The sequence below is a fragment of the Plecotus auritus genome (genome assembly GCF_963455305.1).
Source record: "Plecotus auritus genome assembly, chromosome: 4".
NCBI lineage: Eukaryota > Metazoa > Chordata > Mammalia > Chiroptera > Vespertilionidae > Plecotus > Plecotus auritus.
Window position 1 is genome coordinate 147,594,215 of NC_137775.1, and position 16,572 is coordinate 147,610,786.

Sequence of the window (16,572 nt, forward strand, 5' to 3'; positions counted from 1 at the left end):
TTCTGAGTTTGGGAAATAAATCAGAAATTATTTCCAGAAATATTTTTGATTAAGGGACCCTCATCTTTATTTAGCATATAAATACATAAATTAATTTTGTGGCATAAACTCTGCCAGATTTATGCTATAGAAGATCTCTCCTTTGTAGGCATTTATTGCTTCTTTACTGATAGGAAATAAGTGCCCATATTTTCATATGGTCTCTGCTCCTCCAAGAGCCAAAGTTACCCCAGGAGCAAGGTCAGGAAAAGTCCCAGGGAGGAACATGAACTCTCTGGATCTCAGAAGCACCATTAGAAGAGGCAGACATGCTTCTGGGATACCTTCATTCTAAAAGGTGTCTGTACCCGTGTGTCCTCTGAGCGTAAACACACCTTCCCATGTGACTGTTGTGCAGAATATCTGCATAAGGTGTGCATGCTGAGAGCTACCTATTGAGCATCAATTTTAGAATGCCCTTAAAAACATAAATATTCTTCAGGAGCCCCCCAGATCCATAATTTAGCTTAGCATGTTTCAGGAAGAACAGTGGAGTCTTCTTTGAACTGTACATGTACTTGCCTGTATTTGTTTTTCAGCATTTACTATTCTGTTTCTCATTTATTAGAAATTATGTTTCTATATCATTTTTTCTGTCTTTGCTCATTCATGTTCATGAGAAGACACACACTGAGAGTGCTGGTGAACCACCCACACCCACTTCACTGGTTTTGGTTACAAATAATTTAGTTTCATTTTAAAAAGAAGCAAGCAGAACTCAATGATGTGTTGTCTTGGGTGTGCTGTGTGTTCCCAGCCATCTCAGCTGTTTCTATTTCATTTCAGTTGCATGCTCATTGACCATTCAGTATGCTGTGCCTTTGATACATCCCCTCTATGAATAGTATCACAAGTAAAGGACAACCTCATAAGGATGGATGGTTAATTATGATGTATGTTTGGTCTACAGATGTCCCAAATCCTCCCTTTGATTTAGAATTGACAGATCAACTCGACAAAAGTGTTCAGCTGTCATGGACCCCAGGCGATGACAACAACAGCCCTATTACAAGTATGTGGTGCCATTCGCTTCATCACTGATGCAAATAATGACCATTTTTAATCACTTTATCACATGCAATTGAAATTCCTTACAGATATATCTGATGGCATTCTGTGCTTCATTACTAATAGAACAAAAACACTTATTTATGTCTTTCTTCTCTTCAGAGCTAGAGTTATTTCTGGTTTAGCTTCTGATACGGGACACTAATTGATTGCTGAAGATGTTAATTAAGCAAACACACTATCATTTTGTGTTTAAATTTCTACCACTGTGAGAAGATGTGTTGTATATTGGGAAATTGAGTCTTAGAGAATATAGGGGCTTTTCAAATCCACACATCAGGTCTGTTAACTTCCAGACCCAGGTGTCTTTCTTCTAATTATCCTTTACTGCAACGTGGTGGCATTGTCAGCGCTGTCAACTCCTCACCTTGATGACATAAGTCTAGGGAATAAAATCAGGTGAGGGACCATACCAGAAAGGTACTTGAAGAGCTTAATAAAATTAGCCTATGGGTAAGTTTAGACATTTTAAAACCATAAAGATACTTGAGTGTAGACACATGCAAGACACATGCCTATAATATATTATTATCTTCAGGTATATACTGCAGGAAGACTAATGAACTGAGGCTTCCACTTAACTCAATGCATTAGCTGCTTAGGTTGCTTGGAGACTCTTTTTACCTAGGATACAATGATAGTATTAGATTTCAAGGCATTGCTGCTCACCCCTTCATTCACCCCCTTCATTCAAAAGATATTTATTGAGTGCCTATTATTTATCAAGCATTGTTCTAAAATAAAACAATGAAAATTATCTGCCCATATGGCACTTTATTTTAGTTTGAGGACACAAATAAGATAAAATTAATAATATTGTTATTATAAATAACTAGTGACCCAGTGCACGAAATTTGTGCACATTAAAAGGTGATTAATTAGAGGAAATAATTTAATATTGCTATTTGCCCTTTCTCTATAGTAGAAGTGTCAGAGATGAAAGAAAATTAGTAAAATGTATATGAAAACCTTCCTCCTGTCAGAGTCTGGGGCTCACCATGGGACCCAGAGTCAAGTCCCCGCCCACCCACATGTGCCTCAAAATCGCATGAGACCCAGACCCGGCTGGCCCCACCCATTGGGCTAGATCCACACCTGGCCAGTCCCACCCTTGTCAAGCCCTGCCAGGCAGAGGGCATAGCCTCAGGTCCCTTGGCCCGGTGCCAGGACAGGGGGCGTAGCCTGAGGTCCCCCAGCCCAGACCAGGGCGGGGGGTGTACCTTGAGGTCCTCCTTCAAGCCCCGCCAGGTGGGGGACACGGCCTGAGATCCTCTGTCAAGCCCCACTGGGTGGGGGGCATGGCCTGAGGTCCCCCAGCCCAGCACCGGCAAGGGGATGCAGCCTCAGGTCCCCCATCAAGCCCCCTGGGCAGGGTCGCAGCCTGAGTTCCCCGACCCAGCACTGGGGGTGCACCTAGAGGTCCCCCGTCAAGTCCCGCTGAGTGGGGGACACGGCCTGAAGTCCCCTGTCAAACCCCACCTAGTGGGGGGCGCAGCCTGAGGTCCCCTGGCCTGGCGCTGGAGTGGAGGGAGCAGCCTGAGGTCCCCTAGCCCAGCACCAGGACGGGAAGCGCACCTTGAGGTCCCCCGTCAAGCCCTGCCAGGTGGGGGGGTGCGGCCTGAGGTCCCCTGTCAAGCCCCGGAGGGGGCGGGGGCGGGCATAGCCTCAGGTCCCTGCTGATTGCTCCTTAAGGCTCCTTATGGGAACTTGGCCTCAGCTGTGACGGAGTGATGGTCAATTGGCATATTCCCTCTTCATTAGATAGGCTGTTATTATATATTTGTATACATGTATATGGGTAATACACACACACACACATCTCAGGGCTCCCTTCAAGAGAGAACCTACTGCAAGGAGTGTTAACAGCAGGCTCTGTCAGCCGCACCTTCCCCAAAGACCTGCTGCAGTGTTCTCTCTTCCTGAGCTACTCCGTTCTCTTCCTGAGCTATTCCAGCGACTGAGCACAGTGAGGGTCCTAGAGCTCAGCCGCTCCCAGCACAGAACTTGACTCTGGGCTCCTCGTTGACCTGGCTCAGGCTATAACTGCAGTCTGAGGCTTTTCCTACACACTGCTCCTTCCTTCCCCCTCTCCTATCACGGACATCAGACATTCATCATAGTCTGAAGATCTTCCCTGCCTATGCCTGCTCTCTCTCCTTTTTATCTTCCATGGTCATTTCCCCCCAGAGTCTCTTTCACTTAATTCTGTCTCAGCATCTGCTTTTTAAAGGACTCAAACACGAATATATCTATACGCCTGGTTGTGGCACGTGTATATATGTTGTGCATTTGTGGTATATGCTTAGGTCATACAGAAAAAACAAAGCATGAGAATGAGGTTAAGGAGTACAGGGGTCAGGGCTATAATTATGAATAGGGTGGTCAGGAAAGGCCACATGAAGAAGGTAACATTTGAATATGTCAATAAAGACAGGAGAAGGGAGAAAGTGAACACACTATGCAGTTTCTGGGGGGAAATCTTTCCCAACAGAGCAAGAAAAAGAGCAAAGCCCTGGAACAGGGGCATGTCTGCTAGGAGGCCAGTGCTGCTGGAGTGAAATGCACAAGAGGAGGTAAAGTAGGGAGAGAAGGTTGAAGAGGTAGAGTTGGTGAATGGTAGGGTGTGAACCTGTAGGCCTTGTAGGCCAGTATAAGGGTTTGGGAAGTTATTGGAGGGATTTAAGTAGAGGGGTGATTCATGGATCACTGTGGTTATTCCATTGAAAACAGTCTCTTAGGTCTCAAACTGCATTGAAGTAGTTGGTTGTGGAACCTCAGCCAACTCATAGGCTCACAGGGGTACTTCAGGGCATTTTTTAAGTTTTTTATTTGTAAATTTTGATATATGAAAAACAGTGACATCTATCAGGCACCACATGAAATATTAGCTTGAGGCAGTATATGGCTTTAATATGATATTGCTACATCATATTATAATGATATCATATCTCTGCAAAGCCTTTGCTGTGATAAAAGGCAAGGACCACATGAAAATCACTGCAGAACAGGAAATGAATAAGGTGGTATCCAGTCTGTTTACAAGGTTTCAGAAGTTATGTGGTACCCAATGGTAAGACATGAATAGTTATTAAGTTATATGAACCTAACTACTTACATGGAAATGTTAATTATTTCTTTTGTCCTAAGGGAGCCATCAAAAAAATTACTGGAACACTAACTACACCATGAACTGAGAAAGTTTAAGTTCTTGTGAGTTAGTAGGTTATGCAATAATTCAGGCAAGAAATTATGGAGGCTTGTAATTGGCTAAGAGAGATGGAGGTGCTAAAAAATGGTCATATTTGCATGTATTTTAAAGTAGGGCCAACGGGACTATTGACAGTATGAAAGAGTAAGGGGGCTAAGAAAGACTTCAAGGTTTTGACCTGAGTTGTCACTGTGAATTTGGAGAGGGAAGTGGAGATCAGTCTTGGCCATATCCAATCTGAGATGCTGTCATAGACAAGCAAGTGGAGTTGTTGGGCAGGCAATTAACTACTCAAGTCTGCATTTCACGGGCGGCAGACATAAATGTGAAAGTGATCAGTTTATGAGACTGGAGATCACCTCCAAATTAGTGTGGATTGAAAGGACGGAGCACTGCAAGACATGATGTTTCTAATTCATCTTTGTATCTACAATTCACATTATTACACATGGCAAATAGCAGGCAATTGATGAGTACCTATTTTTACAAGGGTAAAACATGTACATAACACACAATTTTGGTAGATGCAAGAGCGTATGCACTGAAAAGTGAGTCTTCCTCCCCCCCTCCCCCCGCCCCCGGTTCCCAGTTCCTCCAGTGACACCAATGGTACGTATGTATCTTCTGAGAGGTAATACATATACATTCCATCATATTTGAATGTGTATGTGTCAGAGTAAATCTTTTTACTTTTACACAAGTGTAGTATACTCAGTACACAGTGTTCTATATCCTACTTGGTTTGGCTTAACAATATACTTTAGAAATTATTCCATTTTATTACAGATAGAGCAGCTTCATTCATTTTTTTATAGCAGCAGAGTATTCCATTGTGAGGATGCACCATAATTTATTTAATGAGTGTCCTATTGATGAACATTTAGGTTGTTTGCAATTAGGTTCTTTCAACCGCAAACCGTGCTGCAATGTGGGTTCTTTAGCATGTGTATTGGATCATATGCATGAGCGCATTTATTCTAAATAAATTGCTAGAAGCACAATTTCTCAAGCAAAGGGTATCTCAGTTAAATATTTTAGATGTTCTAAATTGCCCTCTATAGAAGTTTTATCAGTTTACACTTCCCACCGAGTATGAGAATACTTGTTTCCCTGAGTCATAGTCAGCGTCAACGAAGTATGTTCAACTTTTGATTGTTGTCAGTCTGTTTATGGGAAATGGTTTCTCACTGTATTTAATTTAACTTCTATAATGAAAAATATTGACCATCTTTTCATATATTTAAACTTTCCTAGGGCCATATGCGGATCCCCTCTAAAGAGTTTTCAGTAACTAAACTCAGCACGCTAGAGAAATATTATTGGGTATTCTTAAGTATTGAAGAGGATGTTAGAACTCTGAAATCAAAATATCTTAATGAAATATTTCTTGAAAGTGAAATAATTCATGTTTGACTACTCATGTTAAATTGTTATTCATTATTCTAGCAACCTGCCCTTGAGTGACTGAATTCACTGTCTTGCATTTGTTGTGTGTGTATGTTGTGGCTAGAATTCATCATTGAATATGAAGATGCAATGCACGAGGCGGGGCTGTGGCGCCACCAAACGGAAGTTCCGGGCACGCAGACCACAGCCCAGCTGAAGCTGTCTCCATACGTGAACTACTCCTTCCGAGTGATGGCAGAGAACAGCCTGGGGAGGAGCTTGCCCAGCGAGGCATCTGAACAGTATTTGACCAAAGCTGCAGGTAAAGCAGGACTTTTGTGGTATGAAATAAAAGACAAAAGTTTTCCACTGTTTGAAAAAGACCAAAGCTTACATGTGTGTGGCTGCTTAACTTCTAGAACCAGATAAAAATCCCATGACTGTGGAAGGACTAGGATCAGAGCCCGATAATTTGGTGATTACGTGGCAGGTGAGCTATGTATAAAGCCTTCAACTTTCCTCTGTTCACTTTAGAGTGGAAAAAAACTAATTTTAAAATATTACCTGTTTTAAAATCCCATTTTACCCATTTGGGAGGAAAATATATGTTATATATCTTTTCTTAAAAGACAGTATTGTGTAGTAATAAAAATCTTGATGAATGCGTGCAAATTCCAGTTTTGCCACTTACTATGTGACTTTAAGCCAGTTGTTTAACATCTCCATTATGTATTTGTATGATTGGAAGAATAATAGAACCAACTTCATTTAATGCTTACAGCAGTGCCTAGCACATACATGTGCTCAATAAATGCGAGCTAGTAGTATCAGCATTATATAGAACCATCTAGAAGACATGTACCAAGTTATTCCTAATAGTCAACTTCTCTTCTTTCTTTCTTTTCTTTTCTTTTCTTTCTTTTTTTTGCTTATCTGTATTTTCTGGACTTGGAAAATTAACATATAATTTAAAAACTTATTTTAGATAGCTCTGTTCATGCATGCTTATATGCAAAAATATGTTTGTACATACATATATATGTATATATATACACTGTATATGTACATGTAGAAACAGGATAGATGCAGTTTATAAGTTTCAGCCTCCAAGTGACATAGACAATGATGTACTGTCACACCAACAGGAAGATACAGAGGAACCTACATAACTGAATGTTTTAAGTCACCCACCCTTGACTGTGGAGCCAAGGTTTGGCTTAACAATAGAGTTTGAGAGGTTTATGTGATATATATTATAAGAAAGAAATGAACAATCTTTGAAATGTGGGCCCTACACAAGCTTTGAATGTCATCAAAAATGAAAAAAAGATAAAAGGTCCTTGGAGAATATGTTAGCAGCTTATATTTTAGTGTTTTAGCACTCACTTTAAGTCTGGGAATTGATTTTGTTGTTTCTGTGAAAGGTTGTGCTGTCGACCTGTTTTATAAGCTCTGATTATTTGGCTTTTCTTGTAGCCCTTGAATGGTTTCGAATCTAATGGGCCAGGCCTTCAGTACAAAGTGAGCTGGCGCCAGAAAGATGGTGATGATGAATGGACGTCTGTGGTTGTGGCAAATGTATCCAAATATATTGTCTCGGGCACACCAACCTTTGTTCCATACCTGATCAAAGTCCAGGCTCTGAATGATGTGGGGTTTGCTCCAGAGCCAGCTGTAGTTATGGGACATTCTGGAGAAGACCGTAAGTGGCTGACACTGTTTTGTTTATACTTTTTCTCAGCAAAACAGACTTACCAAAGTGCAAGCCAAGTCTATTTCCAGACGTGTTTAGATTGGGAGGAAGAGAGGCAGCAGTGATTTTGCTCAACATTTCTGAATTTAAACAGCCTACTATGTAGAAAATAGGTTCAGAATGTTAAAAGTTATGAACCTAACTTTTCATAACTTTTAAAAGTTAGGTTCATAACTTTTTGGGGGAGGGGTTAATCCTCACTGGAGGATATTTTTTTCATTGATTTTAGAGAGAGTAGAAAGAGGGGGAGGGGAAAGAGGAAGATAGGAGATGTGAGAGTCATGTCAATTGGTGTCTCCAGCACGCACCTCAACTGGGAATTGAACCCACAACCCTAGGATTCACAGGCAGATGATACTAACCATTGAGCTATGCCAGTCCTTGGTCATTTATAGAATAGGTCTGGAGCATTGCTTCAATAAAGCCAAAATTATTAGACAGTGACATTTTTTTGCATGAAATTCAAAATAACATTGGTACTTCTATCCTCCCTCCCTCTCTTTCCCTAGTCCCCATGGTGGCTCCTGGGAATGTGCATGTGACTGTGGTGAACAGTACCTTAGCTGAGGTGCACTGGGACCCAGTGCCTCTGAAAAGTGTCCGAGGACACCTGCAAGGCTATCGGGTAAGTGAAGGGAGATCTTTCCTGTTCTTTCCTTAGGAACAGCCCATCAGTGAAGGCCAGATGCACTTTCCTTGGTTGGAGAAGTTCTTGAGAGTTCATCTGGTTTATCGCCTCAGGCAGGCCACATCTAAACAACCCCAGCTAAAACTGAATCAAAATTCCACTGTATCCAAAAGTGAGGGGGAAAAATGTTTTCTCCATTTTTCCCACAGGTAACCTAAGATTTTGCTAGCTCAGCAATTAACGTATGCATAAAATGTGGAAAACTGATGTTTGAAAAATTAGATATAACAAAATGCACCTAGCTTAAAAACTATACCAACGACATGTGTTGAATACACAAATTATCCTGAAAATAATGTAGACATTAAAAAAATAATTCATATTATACTTTAAGATCATAAAGTACCAACTGGGTCATCCTTATGAATATCAACCATCTTCGTTCTTGGGAAGCACAGAAAGACTGGTTTATAGAGGGGTTTTTTTAATTGATAGTCAACTGTTTTTACATTCAACCATAAAAAAAAGAATCCCTCCTTTGATTTGTCAACCCTGACCCCTAGAGGTCACTTTTTGCACTGCATCATGTTCAATTTTTATTTTTTTCTCTAACATTGTTCAATTCTGCATATGTTGATTTCTCTTAAAAAAAAATGTATTTAAACTGCTAAGAAGAATTTAAAAGGACTTGATAAACAACAATTCTGGATGTTTAACTAAAGTTAATCAACACTTTGTTAATCAACCACAATATAATACAAAAAATAAGTGCGAGAGCCCCAGACTTGGAGTCACTCCTGATTGCCCTGTGCCCTATACAAGTCACTTGGTAACCCAAAGGCTCATCTGTACTATAGGAATAATAATAATAAAAGCTTCACTGTGGGTTTTAGGACTAAACTAAATGACATATTGTACATGAAGTTTTATTAACTCTGGAAAAAGTATCTAAATATTGGCCAGTAATTTTTACTTTGAGAATATTTTACATGTCCAACACTGAAATCCTTCTACTGGCTTTTAGAGAGAACCGAATTGGTGTTGTGCTATTTCTTTTATTACACTTGTATTCCTCCAACAAAATAGGATAGCCCAGCTTCATCAGATATTCTTAATTGACTTTCCTCAATATCTGTGGACTTCTGACTCTCTTGCCTCAGAATCAGTATTTTTCAGCTTTACCAGTAGTCTTCCAAAATGCACCAAGGGAATTTTCTGGGGAAAAGCCCATAAAACTTTAATCTTATTTGCCTCCTTATACATCCCTGACTTTTGTTCTTGCTGCTTCAGATTTACTACTGGACGGACCAGAATTCATCAAAAAGAAACAGACGGCACATTGAGAAAAAGATCCTCACTTTCCAGGGCAGCAAGACCCATGGCATGCTGCCGGGGCTGGAGCCCTTCAGCCACTACACACTGAACATCCGCGTGATCAATGGGAAAGGGGAGGGCCCGGCCAGCCCCGACAGAGTATTTCATACTCCGGAAGGAGGTATGAGGTGGGCGTGTCTCTGAGAGAGACCGTAGCAACGTGTGGCACGTGCTGAGAGGCTTTGTGTGACAGAAGGGCCCCCAAATAAAGTATATTCTGGAAGCCGAATGTGATTTCCCGTAGATGAACACAGCATGCACAAGCTGGCTCATTTTCAGTATTGACTTGAGGCCCTTATGTGGACTGAGGGGATGAAGGCTTCACATCACAGAATGCTGCCCTAAAATCTCTCCCTTTACTTAAATTTTTGTCCACCCTTAGTCACACTGTCAGAAACCTTGCTAATTTGATGTTTATTTGGGTCATTAGGAAGCAAGTTCTATAGCTTCTATAAGCCTCCGTTACCTAATCTGAAGTGTGGGAACTAAATATGATACCCTAGGAAAACCATCTAGAAAAGAAAATAATTCAGAAGTCACAGTTCATTTCTTTCTCAGGGCACCTGCATAGTTTATGCTACACATGAGCTGAGTTAGAGTTTGGAAGTCTTGATAAAATGGGTTGGGAAGAGAAGGAAAAAGTCATTGCAAGTGTAGCCCACTGCAAGAGGAAGAGGAAGAGAGGCCCACATATGCATTATGTAGGAGTGGGGGAAGGAGGAGTTTGGACATGGGAGCCTAGTGGATGAGGGGGAGAGGCCATAAGTGAGAAAGATAGGGATTGGAAAAGGTACTGAAAATCAGCCTTACCTCTTTTAAATTTTCCCTCAAGCCAGTATTGAAAATGAGCTGGGTAACGTCTATGGATTCATTAGTTCTTTTAGATAAAAGCAGTTCACAGACAAATTCTGTCCTGGCTCCTGGTTGAAGGGCTCCTGATGTCAGCGGCTTCCCAACAGCCTCTGAAGTCATCCTGTGTCCCGGCTCCCATCTCATCGTGACTGCTGGTCCTCCATCTCCCCTCTCCTTAGAGGTTAAGGGCTCCTTCCACTTAAGGCTTCCCCTAGAGAGACTCCACACTGGTCCTGGATGGTTCAGGGGAAGGTGTCATACAAGAGATGACCGGGGGATGAAAGGATAAAGAAGAGAGGAAGTAGCATGCTCAAAGACACAAAGGTGTGAAACAGCATGGCTCCTTCGGGGAACTGCAAGTTGTGTAGCCGGGAATGGTGAGAAAAGAGGGGAAGGTCAGCTACGGAGGACCCATATCATAGATGGTCTTAAATGCTGTGATACTAAGCCGGAGGCTCTTAACCTGCGGACTGTAGTCTCTCATAGGGAATCAATAAGCACCAGTATTGTGGAAAAAGGAGTATGTTTTTCTAGGGAATATTTATGGCTGTCATCAGATTTCCAAAGAGGTCTGTGATCTTCCAGAGTTAGGAACCACTTATTGGTTTGGGGGAAGCTTAGAACTATGAGCCAGGTGTGTTATAGACATAGGCAAAGGCCACGGAGGCCCTGAAATGGGGTGGTGGCAGAGAGCAGAGGAGGGAACGAGGTGGACTTCACAGGATTTAGTGTCCCAGGAGATGGTGGGAATGAGACATGGGGTAATTCAGGATGACTCTCTGGTTTCTGGCTAGAGTGACAGGCAGAACAGTGGTGCCATCCGTGGGTCTAGGGCAGTGGTCGGCAAACTCATTAGTCAACAGAGCGGCAAACCGTGGCTCACGAGCCGCAGTTTGCCGACCACTGGTCTAGGGAATGTGGTTGGTTGGGTAGAGGAGGTAATGATCATGAGGGAAGGCTGCCACCATCCATCATCCTCTTGAAGGAGCCGTAAAAGAAGCCTGGGCATGTCTCCTCTAGTCATTTGCCAGCCTCTGCCACAGAGAACCTGACACCTGCAGGCCTGCCCAGAGCCAGGGTTTGCCAGCATTGGGGCTTTTGTCCGTCGCCACGAGATTTGGGGCGTCTGTCAGCTTTCTGGATGAGAACTGCACTGCGCCTGGGCAGGCTGGCTCATGCCAAGAGCCCAGCAGGCAGGTAGTTTGGAGACACCTGGTTTCCTGGGGAAAACAGCCCTTAATGGCCCAGCATACAGCTGCTTCTACTCAGAGGCCAGGTCAGAATGGTTTCACTTAGTCACTAGCTTGCTTTTATTTTCATTTTTTTTTTTTTTTTAGTTCCAGTAGACTTTTATTATACAAATGCTAAAGTAAGTTCTTTTTTTTATTGTTGTCAGTGTTACAGATGTCCCATATTTTCCCTTCTTTCCCCCCTTCCACCCAGCCCCCACTCCACCCCAGGCCTTTCCCGTTCTGTTATCTGTGTCCATGGGCTATGCATATATGTATCCCTATATGTTCTTTGGTTAAGCTCTTCCTGTCACCCTCACCCCTCTTCCCTCCAAAATCTGTCCATCTGTTCTCTGCTTCTGTGTCTCTGGACCTATTTTGTTTGTCAGTTTATTTTGTTCATTAGATTCCACACCTAAGTGAGATCATGTGATATTTGTCTTTCTCTGACTGGCTTATTAACTTAGAAAATACTCCTTTTTGTTTTATTTTTTATTGGAGAGAGAGAGAGAGAGAGTGAGAGAGAGAGAGAGAGAGAGAGAGAACACTATGGCTTTGTTGTTCCACTTATGCATTCATTGGTGGCTTCTTCTATGTGCCCTGACCAGGTGTAAAACCCACAACCTTGGCGTATCAGGACAACACTCTAACCAACTGAGTTAGCCGTCCAGGGCCACTAGTTTGCTTTTATTAAAACATCATTCATTAAACAAATAAGTATAGTGTCTTTTTAAATTTTTATTAAATGTATTGTTATTTTTTAAAAAAATTTTGGTTTCAGTCCATATAAAGGCAAAATCTATGTATTTTGAGAGAATGGTTTTAATGAATCTAAATGGAAATGGTAAGAAAAAAAGAGGAAGAGAATGGATAAATGGGTACCTGTCACAGGTTTCTATCAGTGTATTTTCAGCTGAATCAGGAACAAGAATGTGTTATAAAAAACAAGAACCTTGATGAATTGTGTGAACGTGGTGAAATATGTCATTTTAATACATTTTGAAACATTGAAAAACCTTTATGTTGACTGTGTTCTCATTATAAGTTCCCAGTGCCCCGTCCTCCTTGAAGATTGTTAACCCAACACTAGACTCTCTCACTTTGGAATGGGATCCACCAAGCCACCCGAATGGCATTTTGACTGAGTACACCTTAAAATATCAGCCAAGTAAGTTATTGGGAGAAGGGAAAATGGAAAATATAATTTAAAAGGATTAAAAAAACCCTGTTATCTTAAAATACCAACTGGTTATTCTTTATAGCTGTGGAATATGTACATATACCTTTAAGATTTATTCAAAAAGGAACTTCAAATCATATTTTTTAAAGAAAAATTACATATATGGTATTGAAAATTAAGTATTCTGTAGATTAATACAGACCTTTGAGCATGGGGTTTAGGTAGGTGCTATCATTAGACATTATCCATAACTAGAAAATAATAACCCTCATTCATTTGGCACAAGACCTCTGAACATGAGGTTTGGGATTATTTAACAATACATGACTCCACCTGCAAAAACCCTGAGATGAGAAATGCTATCGTGATTCAACTATAAAATTCCCTTAGCTTAGAAGCCAGTAGAGACTATATTTCCCCCTCTTATGCCATATTATAGGAAATGTAAAAGGTTATCAGTTATGCTGGGCAAAAAAATCAGTGTAATCCAAACTTGACATTTTTGGTGGACACATTTATTTATAATAGCATTGCTATAACAATTAATGGGAAATGCTCTTTTTTCTTCTTGACAGTTAACAGCACCCATGAATTAGGCCCACTGGTAGATTTGAAAATTCCTGCCAACAAGACACGTTGGACTTTAAAAAATTTAAATTTCAGCACTCGGTATAAGTTTTATTTCTATGCACAAACATCAGCAGGATCAGGAAGTCAAATAACAGAGGAAGCAGTAACAACAGTGGATGAAGGTAAGATGGGTATGTATAAAATCCATAAAACTATAAATATTGTGAAACAAAACTCCTTAACTTCATTGTATGCTTTCTCTTTTCTTCTGACCATGGAGTGTTCATCTTACCCAATTAATATAAACACTTATTTGTAATTTCTCATTCAGATATATAAAATCAATTATTTAATTCTTATTAGAATAATTACTTGATATTTGTTTTCCAAGTCCATGTGAAAAATTTAAACTTATATTAATATGTTGAGGTGAGAGTGGGAAATTACTATATTATGCCACACTTGAATTTAAAGTTCAAGACACTGTTTTTTCCTTTTTACAACTTTACATATATGCATACACATATACATACACATATATATAATACAAATACTAGTATATATGCACACACAGACATGCATATATATACTCAAATAAATATAAATGATTCAAGTTCTGGTCTTGGTTCACCAGAAAGGGATTTACTAGTCCACCTATTGATTTAGGTTTTCTAGCAATGAAATTAAATAGAGCATTTATTTTGTGTTTGAGCATGGTACTTTGTACCTTGGTAGCCATCTGGCACAGAGAAAGCAAAATAGCTCCATTAAAGTATCTAGAAAAGGAATTAATACTTTCTTGCATATTGTTTAAAATTATTTTGAAAACCTTTAGATTCAGTAAAAATATTGTAAAAGATTTTCTCTTTTTGCATGTCTCTAAATTGTAGAATTGTTTAAGGATTATTGATTTGATTATCTTCCATAGTGTAAGAAATTGACAGTGCTACTCCAAAATTAGTTTGAGATATCGTAAGCCTTCTTATATAATAGGCAAGCATGAATAATGTACCTTAAATGTGGGTTTGAATACTGTGTAAGTTTGGGGACACAAACATATCTTTGTCCCCTGAACCTGATATGGTACACTTCATTCTTCTTGCATGCATTAGCATTGTAATAAGTGTTTTTATATAGCTTTACATGCTCGTGGGTGTGTTACATTTAACTATATAGTGTCCTATTTCTGTTTCCCTTCATTAAAGCTGGTTATCTTCCACCAGATGTAGGTGCAGGCAAAGGTAAAATAATTCATCTGCATGACTTTATACATGTGTGAAATTTGCAATGTTAAACATGGGGAAGTGCAGCATGGGTTAAAAGAGAAAATAAAATAAGCTTTGCAACAACAAAAGAAAGGGAAGATCTTGGCAGATCTTGGCTTTAACATTAATATTTAGTCTTCATACAAATAGAAAGCCACATATTACATTTTTCTACGACTTTTCTCAAGACTTATCCCTGGTGCAAATCCTAATCTTAGCTTTTAATGATATGATTGTGGCTGGATCAGACAGGACCAAAACTGTGGATTTGTCACAGGTCCTCTCTATGGCCACGCCACATATTAAAGAAATATTAGTCGTGTGATGAAAATAGACTGTGAGAAATCAGATCAACAGTTTTCCATTCTGATTTAGCTAGACCCCCTCATAGACACAGGATACTGTACACTTTGCTGCATTACACTACACTGTCCATTTGAAATTTTGGCTTAGCGGTCGATACCCTCTATTTATCCTGGGACTAGAAGTCTGCCCACCAGGATCCCCAAGGAGCAAGTCTTCCCGTCCACCTGCATGTTCTACTCAGTTGTGTTACTCCATCCTGTCGTCACAAAACTGCTCAAGTCTCCTCCTCCTGGGGAATAGCCAGTCATCACAATGAATTACTTTTGTTCTCCTTTATCTTGCACAGCACTCTGAATGAGAAAGATTGGGAGAATGGTGCTTGAATACGTTGTAGTATGTCTTCCACAGGAGGCTGTCCCAAAGATCCCCAGTCTTTCACCCTTGGCTGTGTTTGGTCTGTTAGCCTTAGACATGTTTTCTTGGGGAGAACCCTGGGCCAGGGGTTTTCTTGGGCTTTGACAGACTGAATGAATACAAATAGGAATGAAAAAAAGACCAAGAGAAATAAGTACTTGGTCTCAAATTATTCAAATCTTGTGAGCTTAGGTCTGATACACATCTTCTATTTTTTTAGAAATCTGCTTATAGTCAGAGTCTTGGTAAATTATAAAATGTAGATTAGATAGGTTTTAGAGTGATTGAATAAGAACCGAAGCCATTTTTGCTAATCTTAATATGTTATCTATATGTTTTTAGACTTGAACAAAGTTGTAAAACTTCAAAATTTCCATAATATTGTAAAAAGATGTAAACCTCTCTTTTATATGTATTCTTCTTCCCTGGGACAATTAGATAGCAATTAAAATCCTTGGTTGTTTTACAATCATTTACTGCCAGGTCCCCTCATAACCTCTCATTGAAGCAGTCCAGAGAAAGCCTGGCCTCGCTCCCTCTACAAATGATGCCTGGAGTCAAGAGCCGAGTAATTGTGTTGCAATGGGGCTGCCTGTGAAGTAAATCTGAGTTTTCCATGGACTTGTCATGTTAGAATGGGACATGCAATCTACTGGGGGAAAAAAGCATCACCTGCTTATTTTAATGAATTAAAACTAACTAAAATAAATCTTTATTAAAATAGTTTAGGTTTTATCATTTAATGTCACTCAATTGAATTGCAAATTGCTTATGGTTATAGAGATAAGTAAAAATGGAGTGTCAGAAGGTTCTTCAAGCCCCCAGTGTTGAAATCTGATGGATCTCAGATAAGAAGAGAAATAGAATTTAAAATTTAAGAGAAAGCTAAATCTATCCTCACGTTCTATATTGTTTCTTTTAATAGTGCACCAGTAATTAAACATTGCTTGCATAAAATGATGACATTTTACTGATAAGAATTTAAGCTGATCAAAAAGAAATTGTTATCCTGGATTTTCCTCCCTTAAAAAATATTTCTTTATTTCAATCTAAGAATAAATTTTATCTTCTCTGTTTTTCTTCTCCAGGTGAGGTTTAGATACTCCCTGAGAGAGGAGAATAAAAGTGTCCACAGTCCTATCAAAATTTTAATACTTTTATATATCTTTTATATTTTAATTAAAAGCAGCATGAGAGAGAATAAAAAAGAGATAAATCACTGAGGAAAAACATGTGTGATAGACTCAGCTATAGCAGCACCAGCCTCTAATGATTTTAACTAACTTCTGGTGGAAGAGGG

The 16,572-nt window shown here is 39.9% G+C and overlaps 1 protein-coding gene across 48 annotated transcripts in view; it reads left to right on the forward strand.

Annotated features, from left to right (window-relative positions):
• NRCAM (neuronal cell adhesion molecule) overlaps positions 1 to 16,572 on the forward strand; it is a 278,384-nt gene that overhangs the window by 242,028 nt on the left and 19,784 nt on the right. For 13 of the 48 annotated variants that reach the window (XM_080663312.1, XM_080663309.1, XM_080663311.1 and 10 more), the window contains 9 exons: positions 950 to 1,051; positions 5,826 to 6,023; positions 6,121 to 6,191; positions 7,178 to 7,403; positions 7,964 to 8,079; positions 9,373 to 9,577; positions 12,583 to 12,705; positions 13,293 to 13,469; positions 14,493 to 14,528. In XM_080663312.1, the coding sequence (XP_080519438.1) occupies positions 950 to 1,051; positions 5,826 to 6,023; positions 6,121 to 6,191; positions 7,178 to 7,403; positions 7,964 to 8,079; positions 9,373 to 9,577; positions 12,583 to 12,705; positions 13,293 to 13,469; positions 14,493 to 14,528 (1,254 nt within the window). Of the gene's footprint in view, positions 1 to 949; positions 1,052 to 5,825; positions 6,024 to 6,120; positions 6,192 to 7,177; positions 7,404 to 7,963; positions 8,080 to 9,372; positions 9,578 to 12,582; positions 12,706 to 13,292; positions 13,479 to 14,492; positions 14,529 to 16,572 lie in introns of all 48 variants that reach the window. The other 35 variants (XM_080663313.1, XM_080663272.1, XM_080663305.1 and 32 more) reach the window with 4 other exon arrangements.